The sequence below is a fragment of the Pseudopodoces humilis genome, chromosome 9, assembly GCF_049639895.1.
Source record: "Pseudopodoces humilis isolate 2021_Gansu_Grassland_sample_001 chromosome 9, ASM4963989v1, whole genome shotgun sequence".
In the NCBI taxonomy this organism is placed as follows: domain Eukaryota; kingdom Metazoa; phylum Chordata; class Aves; order Passeriformes; family Paridae; genus Pseudopodoces; species Pseudopodoces humilis.
Window position 1 is genome coordinate 26,404,598 of NC_142208.1, and position 15,896 is coordinate 26,420,493.

The window sequence follows — 15,896 nt, forward strand, 5'->3', positions numbered from 1 at the left end:
TAATTTGGCATTAAACCGTTGGTGCTTCATGCCGAGGGGCCCCTTTGGAGTCTGGGGCTGTGCCTGCAGTGCTGGCCCCCACGGCTGGGCGCAGCATGGGCTCCCCGGCCCGCCCGTCAAGTTGAGTGCCTGATCAGGGACAGACCCTCGGGCAGTGGCGAGAGGTGACACGGGGTGACAAGGGGCAGGGCAGGCCCGGCTGTGCCTCTGTGTCCTGGGGGCGGGTGCAGCTGGGCCCCACCGCTACACCGGCACCGCCAGTGCCACCGTCCCTGGGGGCGCGGTGCCACCACCGCCGGCACCCCTTTCCAAGGGGTCGTTCCCCTCTGCGGAGCTGTAACACATCCCGGGACTGCCGAGCGGCGACCTGCCGGTCCCCCCCGCCCCGGGACAAGCCCGGCCCTGCCCCGCCGGCCGCCCCCCCGCGCCGGGCGCCGCGCAGCCGCCGGCGCTCGCACTCCGCCGGCGCGGCCGGGCCGGGCCGCCCCGCCGGGGCGCGGGGGGGGCGGGCCGGCGCCGGCCCGTGGGGCGACACAGCGGCGGGGCGGGCGGCGGCAGCTCTGGGACCGCGGCGGCGGCCGGGCTCGCCGGCAGACAGACGGACGGACGCACGCAGAGCCGCACGGGAAGGCGGCGGGGCATGGGGAAGCGCGGCGGGCCGCGGAGGGAGCCGCGGAGCGCAGGGGCGGCCGGAGGGCCCCGGTGCCCCCTCGGGGACATCTGCAACACGAGCCCCGCCGCGGGCATGGACACCTTCCTCTACAACGTGCAGGTGCTCCTGGAGGCCGCCAGCTACCTGGAGCGGATCGAGAAGGAGAATAAAAGTAAGTGCGGGCTGGCGGCCGTGGCCGCGCGTGTGCGTGACCGCGAGGCGGTCAAAGGGAGTATGAAAAATAACCCAAACTTTCGGCTGGCTGCAGGGGCCGGCGACGCAGTGACAAAGGGCGCCGGGGCCGGCCTGCACCCCCCGCGGCAGAGGCGTGCGTGCGACCCCCGCCGCCACTGGGGAGACCGGGCCCCGGGGGGAAAGTTTGGGATGGAGAGTGGAGCGGGACGGCGCGGGGAGGAGGGGCGCATCTCCGGTTCTGGGGAGAGCGGGTCCGGAGGGGCACCGAGAGGGGCCGGGGGAACAGCGGGCCCCGCGCGGGGCCAGAGCCGGTGGCGGAGCCGGAGCGGCGGGGGAGGAGGCGATGACACTTCCCCGCTCCCCCCGCCGGGGCATGGGCAGAGTCACGTAGGCAAGTGGCAGCGCTCGCCAGGTAGCCGGCGGGGAGGAGAGGGCAGGGCAGAGCAGTGCAGCGCAGGGCAGGGCGAGCGTCCGGTGCGCGGCCGCGGCCAGCCGCGCCGCTAGCCTCCTGCTCCGCGGGCGCGGAAGGAGCGCGTAGCCCGCGGCTTTCCCCCGCGGAGCGGTCTCCCGAGCGGGCACGCGAGCCGCGAGGGACGGCGGCACCGCGAGGAGGACGCGCTTTGGGAACAAAGGGGCGGCCGTGGCCCGCGGCGGAGCGCGGCCGCGGACCCCGCGCAGTGGCGGAGCGCACTCCAGCGGCGCTGCGCGCCCCGCCCCCGCGGGCGGACACATGGTTCGCACATGGAGCCAGCGCGCCGCGCTCATTGGCCGCCGCCTCCTGGGGGCGGGGCCGCGCGTCCCGGTCCGCCAATGCGCGGCGCCGGGGTCCCCGTGTGGCGTCACGCGTTGCCGAGCGGGCCGGGGGGGGGCGCCGGGGCCGGGGGGGCTCGGCCCGGGGGCTCCGGGGACCTGCGAGCCCGGGGGTGTCACCTGCAAACCTCGCCGGGAGCCCCGGGCTCCGCTCCGCCACCGCCGCTTTGCCCTCGGTTTTCTCTGTTATTCTTTGTTTTGCCTTTATTTTTTATTTATTTTTTAAAATTTTTTTACTTTTTTATTTTTATTTCTCTGCCCTCCTCGGTTTCATGTTTGCGGATTTTTTCCTCCTCGGAGCATGTGATGCGTTTTGTTTTCCGTTTAACTTTACAAAGGGATCAGCGAGTCCCTCACCACGCGCCTCCATCGCACCATCACCCTCTCCTCGCCGTTCATCCCCTACGGCAGCTGTAGGTCCCGTGCAGGTGACGGTATAGGGTGCCCTTGTTCTGCGGGAAAAGCTGCGTGCACGCAGCCTTCCAGGGAAAGGGATCCCACTGCGGAGGAGCTGCCCTGCCGCTAAAGCTGCAGCCAAAAGCCCTTGTTCTTTGCTCGCCCAGAACAAATCCAGGCTGCTTTTCTGTTTTTGAAAGTTGAGTTAATATTGGGGTGGGATTTTTTTTTTTTTCATGTTCTAATTGTTGTTTCGTAATGAATCTGCAAAGCCAAGCGTCTGAGGAGCTGAGCTGCACCGTGAGCAGCAGCAGCAAGCAGGAAAATGACAGGAGACACCAGCAAGAATTGGGTTTGCATGTGAAAACAGCAGCACCCCTGGTTTGGAAATTGAATGTGAGACCGCTGGTTTGTTTTTTTTCTCAACAAGCGCTCTTGTTGTGAAGGAGAACTATCAAAATCATGGCTGTTTTTCAGGGTAGGGGAAGATAGAATTTTCCTTGCCGTTTAGATGGATAGTATCTGATCTTTTATACGCTCCATTCAAAAATGCATCATTTTATACGTTTCCTTGTTTGGAACTAGAAAATGAGTAGGACAGCAGTGTACAGGATTTTTTATTGCTAGATTTTTAAAAGAGGTGTTTGTATCTAAACAACTCCATTCCTGTGCACTTGTTTTCACTGAAGCTTTCACTAGTAATTGTTGGGGTCATAATGCTGAAAATCGTCACTTTTATTAGGCAATTCTGCAAAACCTTTCAATATTTGAATGCACAATCAGGACATTTTAGGGTGAAAAGTCCCATTTAACCAAAGGTTCAGCTGGTGAACGTGCTGTTCAGAACGTGATTGTCATAAACCAGGCAGCTTTTACGTGTTGCTCCCAAACAAAGAAAAATGCTGCTGGGATTGGAAAACAATCTCTGAGCATTACTGGCCCTATCTAAACTAAGGAACAGCTGCAGAAGCGGGAGGGTTATATCCTAATGTATATACATCTCCTTTCTGGGAAGGAATTTGCATGTGGAGCTCAGATTATTGCACCAAGAGACTGCTGTGCCCTATCGTCTGCCAGGGCAGGGGTGATTCCTCAGTGCAGCCAGCCTGGCAGAGATGTTGCTAAAGGCTGGTCACTCCTCATTACAGTCTCTGAACTCACAATTACCAATAATAGGGGAGGCTAGCTCAAAAAAGTTTGGTGATGGAGACTGCCAGCCTCGGTTACAGTCAGACTTGGTGTTTGCCTGCTTCCTGCAGGATGCCCAGGTCATTTGACCACGGTGTTACGCAGGGCTGTAATGAGCTATTTTGGTGTTACTCCCATCAGGAAGGTGGCTGAGTCACAGCCCTGTTGTGCCAGGTGCTGTACATGCAGGGGAGTGACAGTGCCCTGCCCCAAGGAAACAGAGTCTTAAAAAAATAGAGGTGACAGGTAGGTGTTTGTCTCTTCCTGGCCATGATGGATGACAGGGACAGAGCTGGGTAAAGCACCAGGATGCTGGCTGGGGTCAGCATCACAGTGGTATGGAGCTGATGGGCTTCAGTAGCCAAAGGAAGGAATTTGAGGAAGGGCTATTAAGGCTCTGAGAGCTCTGGTGGTTTTCCTCGTAGTTTTACGATTTCTGATAAACCACACTCTGTGTCCTCATTCTTCCAAGCCTTTGGTGGCTGTGCTAGGTTATTCACCTTCTCAAAACACTGTCCTCAGCAGGAGCAGATGCTGATCAGTAAAGAGACCCCCAAGAGGTGGACACAACCTCTTCTCTTGTGGATCCAAATGCTTGGATATCCCAGATGTGCATGTCACACCTTCTGGTGAGAGAGGAGCAACTACAAGGATGTTTTCAGCCCCCAAAACACACCTAACTTTGTCTGCAGGTCAGTGGTGCCACACAGACAGCGGAGCCTGCCATGTCTAGGGCAGGACTTCCAGATTAGGCAGGAGTTTCCTACCTGCCTGAAGCTCAGGGAGAAATATGGAGACGATTATGATTTACATTTATAGGTCCCACATCCTATCATTGTGGGCATGAATAATAGCAGAGGGGCCCTGGGTTGGCTGGGTGGTGTGGAAACAGAACCACAGGGCAGAGAGCCATGGAGCAGCATAGGATATACTATGGCAGGGGGAGACAGTGTTCAGGAGTGGCCTCTCAGCACCACCTTTATAGTATTCACTTATATTTTAAAATATTAGAATAAAAATTACCTGCGTTACAGTACAGTGACAGGGAAGATTAGATACTTCTTATCAGACTCCTTGGGTAAGCTGGAGTATTTTTGCTACTGAAATATAGCTGAATTATTTTTCCAGCTGAGCCTCTGGGTGGGAATAACAGTGCTGCCTGCCTTACTGCAGTTCTCATGGTGAGACCATAAAACCCAATCCCAACACACCTTGCTAACTAACATGTACAGTTTTCCAAATGACCTGTTTCTAGAAATTTAAGCCTGGTATCCAAGGAATAGAAACGTCATATGAAGAAAGTTACAGTTGCTGTTTTCAAAAATGAAAGTTGTGCTGAGGGCAGCTCTGTTGATATATCTGTAACCTGTGCAAATGCCACTTCATGAATAAGCATGGCTGAAAAACTGTAGCAGCTGAAATGCTGGAATTTGGAAGATGTTTTTAAAGGGACTTGGAGTAAACTCAGCTGAGGTTTAGTATGTGTCAGGCATCCCTCTGTGCGTGTGGACTCATGTTTTTGTCAGTAGGAGTTGCGCAAATACGTGGTGAATGCTTCAGATACGATGACTTATCTGTAATAGGCATAGTGTATAATACATTCTGATCTCACTACCGATACAGACCTGTGTTGCCATATCCTCTTCCAAAAGCATGAAGGCAATCAAATCTCTGTAACAGGGGTGACAAGTTCACAAGTCTAATAGAGGTATGCATACATGGGACAGTGGACCTTGGCCCCTCACAGGAGACAGCTAGATCTTCTTCAAGTGCTGGCTATGTTTATTGATCTTCTGACCAGGAATAACAAATGGGTGATCTTAGATTTGTCCTTTGCTCCTGAATAGTTCTCTCCAAGGGAGAGAACAACTGAGCCTTGGGGATGAGTTAACAGTATCTTCATCATGTGTCTTCTTCCATTGTTTATGTGCTGTTTAGGGTATTTTTCTGACAAACCAAAGGAATGTCAGAAACCTGTAATTAGAAGAGGGCAGAAGAAGCTGAGACTGCCTCTGGTTTGTGTGCAGAGCTCCCATTGTGTCAGTGAGAGCTGAACACATGGCTGAAGGTCAGTGTAGATGGTCTTGGGTCTTATGCTGATGTGATATATAGAGCAGTGTGGGACCCCTTTATTTATATATTTTTCATCCAACTCACAGTAAACCCCTTTCATTCCTCCTGGTTCATGACCTGGCCACAGTGATTCATGCGTTAGCCACTTCCACGTTGGGGTATTTTGACTCATGCTGTTTGGACCTCAGCATAGAATTCAGAAGGAAGCCACAGCAGGAGAAATGATAGGGCAGAGGTAAAACCATGGAACTGTGCCAGAAACACCGCTGAGAACTGATCACATCCCTTGTCAGCAGAGCATCCTGAGAGCTGGCAGAGAAGCACCTTCTGCCACTGGCTGAAGAACCCTAACTTCTTGTTATTTAAGGACTGAAGGACTCTGTATATTTTTTCTTATGGGAATTCCTCTTAATTTTGCAGCTGGATCAGTTAAGCGACTTAATCAAAATCACAGAGTAAGTCACTGACTCAATATAAATTTGGGCACAGCACAGGTCTGAAAAAAGAGCACATCTCCTGGAGAGAAGGAGCAAGTGGCCCAAAGAGCCAATAGAACTGTGGCTTTCACCTTATTGTTTGGCAGAGCTTAGTCTTTGAATCAGTGTGCACTTTCCTGTTCAAACTCTTGGACATCCCAGAGGTTTGGTTCTGAGGAACATCTGTCCTCAGTGGTGGATGCGTTCCAGATACCAGTGGGAGTGCTGAAATGGATTATCTGATGCCTTGTGAAAGAATGAAGCTCCCGGATGAGAGCTCCACATCCTATAGGCAGTTGTAGGTTCCTTAGTGAAGGTATTGCAAGCCTTGGAAGGGAGTTGAGTAGGTGTGGCTTGGGTTGTTCTCCAGTCTGCTGCTGCAAGTCCTGCAATACTGAGCTATTAAAGTCCTGACTACAACAGAGAGCTGTTTGTTACAGTGTATGCTGATATGTTGTTCCCCTCACTAGAGAAACAGGAGTGGTATGGATCTGGTGTTCCCAGAAATTTGGGGAATCACTGAATCTTTGCACTGTTTTGAGAGTGCCAGAAAATGGTTCCTACCAGGGATCTCTGTTCATGCTTTGATTGCAGAAGTGTTAGATTTCAAGCATTTGAAAGCAATATTGAGAGTCTGGAGGATTTTGTGTGAAGGTGGGCAAAGGAAGCGGTTATGACTGTTGCCATCTTGATGTTCCTTCCAGAAAATGCAAATGGTTGGGGATAGGAGGATTTTAGCAAAAGACAAATACAGAATGAAAAACAAGGCAGCTTAGCCAAAGGGATTGTCATTATTGAAAATAACTTCCACGTTGCAAAGCATTGTGTTATTTCTAAGGTTTGTGTTCAAAGCAGAGGGTTGGGCATCTTGATTTGTGAGGCGTGTTCCTGTTCCACCTCTGACTTTGGGTGTGTCTTCATGTGAGGAATTATGCTGCTTACACCTCAGTTTCCCTTCCTGCAGAGTGGAAAGAAAATAGCTAAAGCAATTTCGGGTTTGAGGAGCTTAAAACACTACTTTTGGAAAGCTCTTAGAAAATTTCCCTGATGGAAGTTGCTAGTTTAATGCAAGTGATGGTGATGTTGATAAAAAACAGATCACATCTGTTGTACTTGATGAAAATAGTACAGCAGCATTTCAGATGTAAATATTAATTGATTTCTGCACTGCAGATTTCTTCTTGGATATTTAAATTATTGCTAAGGAGGAGGGAAAGGCTATCAGAGAGATTAACAAATCCATTATTAAGGCTGGAAATGGAGGGTTGCCGAAGTGCCATTTAATAAAATGTAAAAAGCCCCTTTCTAAAGGGCGAAGCAGCAGAACACACAATGAAAGTGAATCACAGCTGCCAGAAGGGATGCCAAGCAGCAAGCACTTATAATCAGAAAACTGTACTTACAGATCATTCGGAGCCACTAAATTAAATGATCTCATTCTCCCCTAAAATACTCTTCTCTTAGCCCCTCCCCAGTGTTGCCTGTGGATTGCTCAACCACATTTAAAATCTGACTTTGGGGGCTTTTTGGTCAGCAGTTGAATGGCATTGGGCCTCTTCATGCTATTTACTTTCCACCCACTTTTGTTTCTGTCACACTCTGGCATTTTGCAGGCTGACCTGCCCACACAAGCACTTGGGATGGCAACTGCAAGATTTTATAGATCTGCTGTGGCTCCATGGTTTACTTGCCTCTTCTCTAGGGCTCCTTCTTTGGGGAAATGTCTCACAGTTTATTCCCAAATTTGTCTTTGTTTCACACAGATTTATTTTTTTTCTAATTGTACATTGTTTACTGCAGAAACAAAGACTTGGAAGCTGAGCTGAAGTGTAAATACAAGAGCTTATCCTACATCATTTCACACAGAACTGATCCTGCTGTTACTTCATTCCAGGGCTGGTTTAATTCACCATGTATATCAAGGTCCCCCTCCTTCCTCCTCTCTTGTTTTGTATCTGTAACTTTACCTTCATGAGATGAGCATACCACTCTGATATGCTTCTACCCCTTCATTTTCCAGCCATGGCTTTCCCTATTTAATCCGTTGAGTGGCACCACATATCTCCCAATGTGCCAAAAGAAAAGCTAGTGGTAGAGGATGCTCACAAGGGCCTGTTTTGAAGGGATTTTGTGGCTTCATCATGAGTTTGAGGGGTTGGAGTTGCGGGGTTTGGGTTTTTTAATGTTTAGTATTGCTAATTCTGAGAGGCAAATGGCTTGCTGGTTTTGAAAGTAGGTTAAAGGAAGCACGGTTAGAGCTCAGATATGCTCTTGCATTAACCTCACTGTTGTGGAGATATCTGTGCACCTGTGTCCTTTTCCCTAATCCAAGACCTTATGAATAGTCCTTGAGACTGCTCAAGTTTGGAATTTTCCATGTGCTTTTAACAGTCTCCTCTATGGGCAGTTTCCAGTGTAGAAATATGAAGTGGGGAGAGAGAATACTTCGTTCCCTGAGTTCTCCCCTGGACAAAAGCCAGTCTTTACATGTGCTGTGGTCTGGCTGGGTGTAAGTGTATGAGTGGTGACTGTCCTGTCCGAGCAAGGGCTGGGACTGGCTTTCCCAGAATGAGGGAGTGATGTCCCTGGAAGTGTCCCAGCTTCCTTTATTTTTCAGCAATCCCACCGTAAGAGAAACAAAACAATTCAACCCCTAGAGATTCAGAGATGAAAAGGTCTGTGTTAAGAACTGAATAGTGGTATTATTTTTACCTCTATCAGCTGCAAGCCTGCAGTTTTCTGAGGAAACCTCAGAAATGGTGAATCAGCAACTCGTGTGTAGAGAAAAGTTAGCTACCCTGAATCCACTTTTTTCAGGCCTTCTCTAGTTGAGTGCTGCCAACTCTTGCACCTCCATCACGAGTCTCCTGATACTTTGTGCTCTGCCTAAAGCCCTTGCTACCAGACATAAACCATTGATTGAGAATCTCTGCTTTTTTTTGGGATTTTTTTCAAGACATTTTTCTGTCTCCCATTGTGATGGAGGAATATTGGCAAATGTAACCAGTCATGGTCTAAAGGTTCAGAAAATAACCCCAGTCAGAACTACAAAACAGTCTTCAGAGGGTTTCTAAGTCAGAATCAGTTGGAGATTCAGATATTTACTATGGGTGTTCTGATTCTGATCTTGAATGTTCTCTGAGTGCATCCTTTTTGAGTAAGTCAAATATTTTAGAGACTGGTATCATACAATTCTATATTGTCAGGTTTTTAAGCTCCATTCCAGCTAATGGTGAAGTTGGTAAAATTCAGGGTGATAGAACTCATCCAAGGGTTTGTACCTGCATGAAAATCAGAATGTAAATACATTATTAAAATTCTGAAAAGACTGATCATACTGAAAGGTGTGTGACAGCATTTGTTAAAATGTTGAAGTGGTCACTGTTGTGCCTTGTTAATGTGCTACTTCAAGTACAGTGAGTTTGCTGTCTATGGTATCTCTTGTCTATGCTCTTAAATCATCTGTGCACATTGAAAAATGGGTCATGCTACTCAGCATCTCATGGAAAACAATGTATCAGTCACTTCAGGTGGGAATTCCTGGCACCTTTTTTTTTAGTTACATCTCCTCAGGTGAGATGTGGAAAGTTTCCACACTGTGGCTTTGTTTTTTGTAGCCTCTCTCCTTTATCCTTGCCACAGCCCTGTCAGTTCCATGTGGGTGGGGATGGAGCCGTCGCCTGGAGGGCTGTGTCCAGTTCTGGGCTTCTCAGTTCAAGTGAGACGTGGAACTCCTCGAGCAGCTGCAGTGGAGGGCTACAAAGTTCATCAGGGGACTGGAGCGTCTCTCACGAGGAAAGGCTGAGGGAGCTGGGCCCGTTTAGCCTCAAGAAGAGATGACTGAGAGGGGGTCTAATCAATGTCTGTCTGTTTGAAGGGAGGTATCAGAGGCTGGACCCGGCTCTTTTCGGTGGTGCCCAGCAATGGGACAAGTGGTAATGGGCAGAAACTGATACACAGAAGTCCCACCTGAATATGAGGAACTGTGCAAGTAACTGAGCACTGGCGCAGATTGCCCAGAGAGGTTGTGGAGTCTCTCTCACTGGAGATATTCCAGAGCCATCTGGATACAATTCTGTACATGTGCTCTGGAAGTGACCCTGCTTGAGCAGTGAGGTTGAGCCACCGCGGTCCCTCCCAACGTGATCCACTGTGTGATCCTGTGACCTGACCGCCAGCACCTCAGGGTCTGGGTGGGCACGGAGCCATCTCCTCAGGCGTGGGGACACACAGCCGTCGCCCCGGGAGGGTCGTGCGTGTGTCGCTGCCCCCGACACGCTCCGGCGGTGCCTCGGTGCTCCCGGGAACTGCATTTCCCAGCCCGCCCCGCTCCGCTCCGCCCGCCCGTGAGCGCCGGGCAGAGGTAAACAAAGTGCTGCGAGGCGGCGGGCGGGGCGGCGGCCGGAGGGGCCGGTCCCGCCGCGGGGCTGCCGGGCTGAGGGGGCCGGGGCTGGGATCCTGGCAGGGCCCGGCGCGGGGGTGAATCGGGCTAGCCGCGGGGGCAGCGCTCGGCCGGGCGCTGGGGACGGGGCTGGGGCAGGAATAAGCTCTCGCCGCTTCCCGGCGGGAGCATCCCGGAGCGGGTCCTTCCTCCGGCATTTCCTCGCGTGTTCCCTTGCCGCCCCTCGCCCTCCCAGGAGAGCCGCCCCCGGGACGGTGTGACGAGGCCCGGGCTCTGGGCAGAGACGGCGATCCCCGCAGATCCCCACCGCAGCCGCCCCCGTGTCCAGCGGGGAAGCCGGGAGCGTGGGGCGGAGGGCGGCCCGGGGCTGCGGAGCCCCCCGGCCATGGAGCAGGTCCAGATGATCAACATCCAGCGGCTGCTGGAGGCGGCTGAGTATCTGGAGCGAAGGGAGAGAGGTAATGGGGGGAGGATGGGCTCCCTCCGTGAGGGGAACGGGTCTGGGGTCAGATCCCCACCGAGGGGGCAGAGTGACCCCGGAGAAGGGATCAGAGCGAGTGTTTGCTGGTGGGATGCTGGTAAATCCCCAGCAGTGAAGGGCTGGATGAAGGATAGGGCTGATGAGTCCTCCTGGAGATGGTGTGTGAGGTGGAAGGTTGTTGCAGAGTGGGGGGATTGACGTGGATGTGGTTTCTGGGAGGAAAAGGGGGGATTGGTGTGAAAGTTTTCCACTGGGCAGGAGGGATAGTGATGGGTGGCTCTGTCTCAGCAGAAATACATCTGGCTTGCCTGGTTCTTCAGATAGGTTGGGCAGGAGAGAGATGAGGCGCTCTCTGGACTGTCGTGGGTTTTTTTTAATATTTTCAGTGTTTGAGTGGTGGTGTCCTTCCTCCAGGGTTGGCAGAGACTTTATACTTCCCTTCGTTCCTTTTCTCCAACTTCCAGTCCACTTCCCTGTGAATATATCCTAAGTCATTTCCCTGAGCTGTTGTGGTTAAGGGCCTCCCCAGCTAGGCCAACGAGTTAGTGGTGAGGCCTGCCAGCTGACTTCTTTCCTTTTCTTTTTTTTCTCCTTTTCTTTCTTTTTTTCTTTCTTTTTTTTTTTTTTCCTGGTGTTGGCTTTTTGTTTGTTTGTTTCTCTTCTTTTTGTTTTTAATGCCTTGCCTGTTGATTCTCTTGCAGAGTGTGAACACGGCTATGCCTCAACCTTCCCCTCAGCTCCAAGCCCAGGACTACAAGACCCAAAGCCCACACGGAGGCTGAGCCGGGCACGGAAATACAGCGGCAGTGGCAGCATTGCCAGTATTGCCACCAGGTACGATGTGGGCAGGACAGCACAGGGAGCAGGGCTGGCTGCGGGGTTGGAGCTGCAGAATAAAGTTGGAGGCAGTGGGGAGAAACTTGCTCTCTTGGCAAAATGGGAAGAGACTGAACAGCTAGAGGGATTCAGAGCTGGGGCACACAAGTGCAGCGTCCATTCTGGATCCATTGCACTGGAAGTAGAGGGGACACAGGGGAGCTGGATCTGAAGTGGCACTGCCAGCTGACACCATGCCAAGTCTCAGATGCTGCAGAGGAAAGGGGAATAGGGAGATCTGTTCATAAGGTTTAGGGAGGAGGTAGGCAATAGCTATTCCCATTATATACAGCTGATGTCTTTCCAACCCAGAAATCACTGCTTTTAAGGGATAGTGCATGTGCAGCCTGGGCGCTTTGGGATTGTAATGACAGGCATGATTCGAAGCAAGGAAATGTTTTGAAATGGATCCCCTACAACAAATGGGAGAGAGGGAGATGACTGACTGTAATGTACAACATGTTAAAAATTCTGTTCAGGAAAACAAAGCTGTCTTTCAGTCTGTCTTTCAGGGCAGTGGGATTTCCCAGCTTTTGATAGCTTGGTAATTGTAGAACTCCATGTTTTTGACACTTTTCTTATTATACAATGTCATGTTTCTTGGTTTCTTAAATCTAGAAGAGACAGCAAGATTAAGCCTATCGCCTGGTGCTGTGGTTGCATCTGCCTCTTACTTCTCATTCCTGTTTCTTTTTATTTTTGTTTGCTACCTTCTGTAGATCTGTTCAAACCTTGTTGAGACCTTCTGGGATAGAGAAACTTTAGAAACATAAAGTATGTCTTTGAAAAGGCATTTGCAAGCTTGCTTTTGCTGCAGCAAGGCCTGTGCAATCCATAAAATGGTGGCAGGTGGCTCAGGTGATTAAGGCTTTCTTAGGGCTATTGGGAAGGACCTGTAAAGGCCTAAGGGAAAAGTGCCTTTGCTTGCACTGATTCTGCTTCCACAGCATTTGATAATAAAGGTTATTTGAAGTGATGTTAGGACACCTTGCTCTGGGGAAGTTTTCTTCATCAGGGTCAGCGTATCTTGAGCTCTTTGTATGCTGAATGTTTGTATTTGCTTCCCTACTTCATCCAGCCTCTCCTAATTTGAGGGCAGTTGTAGCTCTTTACTGTTTATCATGAACCAAAGCCCCCAGTCCTGTGACTTTGTGTAGGAAAATGATGGCAAATGCTGAATTGAGGTCGGTATTTTTCCCTCTAGGTTTCCCACATACTATTTTTCCATCCCACACCTCTTTGTCTCAAAGGCCTTTGTCATGGCAACCTGCCCTTCTCCAGAGGAGGGCTGGAAGCACATCCCCCTCAGGAACTCCTCAGCACTGAATCCAGCAGCCTGTAGGCTGGAGAAGGATGCAGGGCACTCCTGGTCCCTGGGGCCAGGGTGCTCAGCAGGCCCTGCCAGCACAGAGCCCCAGGCACAGTTCTCCCAGGGCAGCTCTGGTGCTGACACCAGCCTGCTGGGCCCTTGAGCCTGACAGGCTGAATATGTTCATGTGGGGAAAAAGGCAACAGAGAAGCAGAAAAGGTACTTTCTAGTCTTACTTAAACCTTCTTTGTACAAGGATTACTGAGGCCTAATTGAATCTTTAGAGTGAGAGTGTTCTTACCCAGAGTGTGTTGTTTCCCGTGGTTGTTTCAGCCTCAGGGACTGACCATATCAGGTCTGTTCCAGACTGGTCTCTGGCAGAGACCTGAGTGGGTCTTTTGGGGAGCTCAGACCTTACATGCACAGTTGGAAATGGAAGTTTCTTTTAGCACAAGTCGTAGCAGCTTGCACTTGCTGTTGGAGATGGCAGGCCTTCCAGATGGCTGAAGTGCCGGGAAGTGACAACTGTGAAGTTTAGGGTGCCTCCAAATTCACTGCAGTGTCTTTTGTGTGATGCTGAGTATAGCATCAGCCTTGTTTAAGAAAGGCTCTGTATCATCTCTTCCTGTTAAAATCAAAGGGGCAATTCAGTAAGTTCTGTCTGGTGGAGTTGGAATGGACTTTGAATTAAATATCAAGTCCTTGATGAGGAACAAAACTTACATTTCATGTGTGGACAAGAGATTTTCTTAGATTGCTTTTGTCTCAAAATGTTTCATTAGTGTAGAGAAATTATGCATTTAGATCTCACGCAGATCTTGTAATTGAACAGCCTCCTGTAAAAATGTCTCTCAAACAACCTTGGGAAAGTGACAGTGTTTTCCTTTTTTTTCTTTTATTTATACACTTTTACAAATTTGCGCATGTACATTGTTGATGGTATTTCTTTAACCAAATAATCCATTATTTTGTGGTGCAGGGTGTTTATGAAGCCTAGTTGCTTGTTTGATTCATAGTTTAAATCCAAATACTTCCCTTCAGCATTTGCAGCCCAGACATGACAGCTATTTCCTCCCAACTGGCTCTGTGCTGTCATTGCACAAACACCCAGAAAGTTCTGAGGAGCAGACAGGCAGTTCTGAATGGCAGTGGTGGAGCAAATCGTATTCTTATGGAACTATGGTGGTCTAACAGTTTCAGCAAAATAATTATTTTCTACCCGAAATAGGGGTGTGCAGATAAGAGGGAAAACATTGCTTCATAATTTCTAATTAATGTGATGCAATTTTAAAGAAGGATGTTGTGGCTCAGGTTCTCTTTTCTTTTGCTTGTCTCCATTGTGCAACCAACAGCATGGAGATTGCTGCAGAGGGCTTTGCTCTGCAGTCATTATCTGCATGAATGTGCAGTGTTTTGTGTAGATATTTGAAAGACCTAGTGAGTTTGAGATAAAACATGAACGTGTTTAAAAATACAGTTTTGCTTTAGTCACAGATATTTTGGTATGGAATATTATCCACCTGCAGAAAATAAGTGGAGAATCACAGTCATTGTTACTTGGTCTTTATAATAGACAAGAATCCTACTTAACATGTAGATAAAAGCAGAAACCCAAGCAAATTAAAAACCCAAATTAGCCAACATGTGTTACTTTTGAATTGAATATTGCCTCCTTAAATTTGCTCTTGACAAAAGAATCTTCTGTTTTTTGGAATGGGATGAAAATTGAGCAGAGGTTTGTTACAGCTTGGGGTATCACTTATTTAGTGTTACTTTCTTCAGAAGATGTTTCTGGGGCAGAACATAAGTTTTAAAAAGTTCTTAGAGAAGTGAAGTAGTCTGTGCTGGGAGTGCAGTTCTGTGGGTACATTAACTTGCACACAGTGGAAACTGTTCTCATGAACCCTACATGTGCAGTTCTAATAGACCCAATTGTTTGAAAGGTTCATTATAGTTAGGATTAGCCTGGTTTAATATTTATACATTTTGGAAAATAATTGAGAAGACTTTTTAATCAATTTAAATAATTGTGTCAGCAGGAAATAAAATAAACAGTAGGGCTGCTAAATTATTTTTCCCCCAGTAATACCATCAGCTTAATGAAGTTAAGATTTACCACAAAATCTGAAAATACGTTACAATATTAGATTGTCATTTGTGTTTTGTTTTTATTTAGGCTCTCAGGCATGTAGAAAGCCTGTTGTTTTTTGGTCTAATCCTGGGGAAATACCAAGCATCCTCCCAGCAGCACTGGGAGACCTCAGCTCTCCCAGGAGCCCCATGTTGTTAAAGGCTCTCAGAGAATCTATTGCTCAGTTCAATGGGGGAGGATTTGATCTCTGTCCAGTTTCTTTTTCCTTTCATTTTCCCCTCTTCCCATTATCCTCCCTTGTGTCTGGGGCTGCTTCCCAAGGGCCTTTCAGACACCTACAGTCTGGTAGCAAGTTGCTTACAGAGCTTGGAGTCAGCAGCTGTGATGAGTATGGTAAGGCATTTTGGACATGTTATCTTGGAAATCTGGGTGTCTGGGTTTCTTTGCCCTTCTGGCTGTTCTACTGGTGCAGCTCCTCATTTTCTCTGTCGTTGCACTCTCATCTACCCATATGAAACTTTTTTCCCACTTCTAAATCCCATCACTTGGTTTCGTGCTGGATCTTCTCTGTAGGCCTTTGCTCTCATAGCCTTTGAAACTCTCTCTTGAGGGTTCATAGGGAGACTGTACTGCTGAAACCCCCAGGTATTCTTGGCTTTAAGCTTGGTTTGCTCACGGTGGCCCAGAGCAGGGACTGGGAGGGGTGTGTAGGTGTGCATTAGGTACTCCATGTGCCTTAGGTGATGGCTTCATGTGGCACAGGTTCAGAAACACAGAAGCTCAAGAAGGCACAGAAGCTCAAAGGATGTGGCTGCAGGTGAATCTGTAATTCAGCCTTGGGTGTCTGGTGCACAAGAAAGATGATTTACCACAGTGCAGCTGTACCTCACTGTGCAGGGGAGGAGTAGGAGGGTTGGTGAACACTGCAGTTTTAATATATTATATG

At 49.4% G+C, this 15,896-nt stretch overlaps 1 protein-coding gene across 2 annotated transcripts in view; it reads left to right on the forward strand.

The window, feature by feature from the left end:
* Window positions 1-599: 599 nt before the first annotated feature.
* The window catches only part of MXI1 (MAX interactor 1, dimerization protein), a 55,723-nt gene continuing 40,426 nt past the window's right edge, over window positions 600-15,896 (forward strand). Inside the window, exons 1-2 of one of the 2 annotated variants that reach the window (XM_005520726.3) lie at window positions 600-824; window positions 11,375-11,507. In XM_005520726.3, the coding sequence (XP_005520783.2) occupies window positions 641-824; window positions 11,375-11,507 (317 nt within the window). In that variant the 5' untranslated portion in view covers window positions 600-640. Of the gene's footprint in view, window positions 825-10,229; window positions 10,651-11,374; window positions 11,508-15,896 lie in introns of those variants that run through there. The other variant, XM_005520727.3, reaches the window with a different exon arrangement.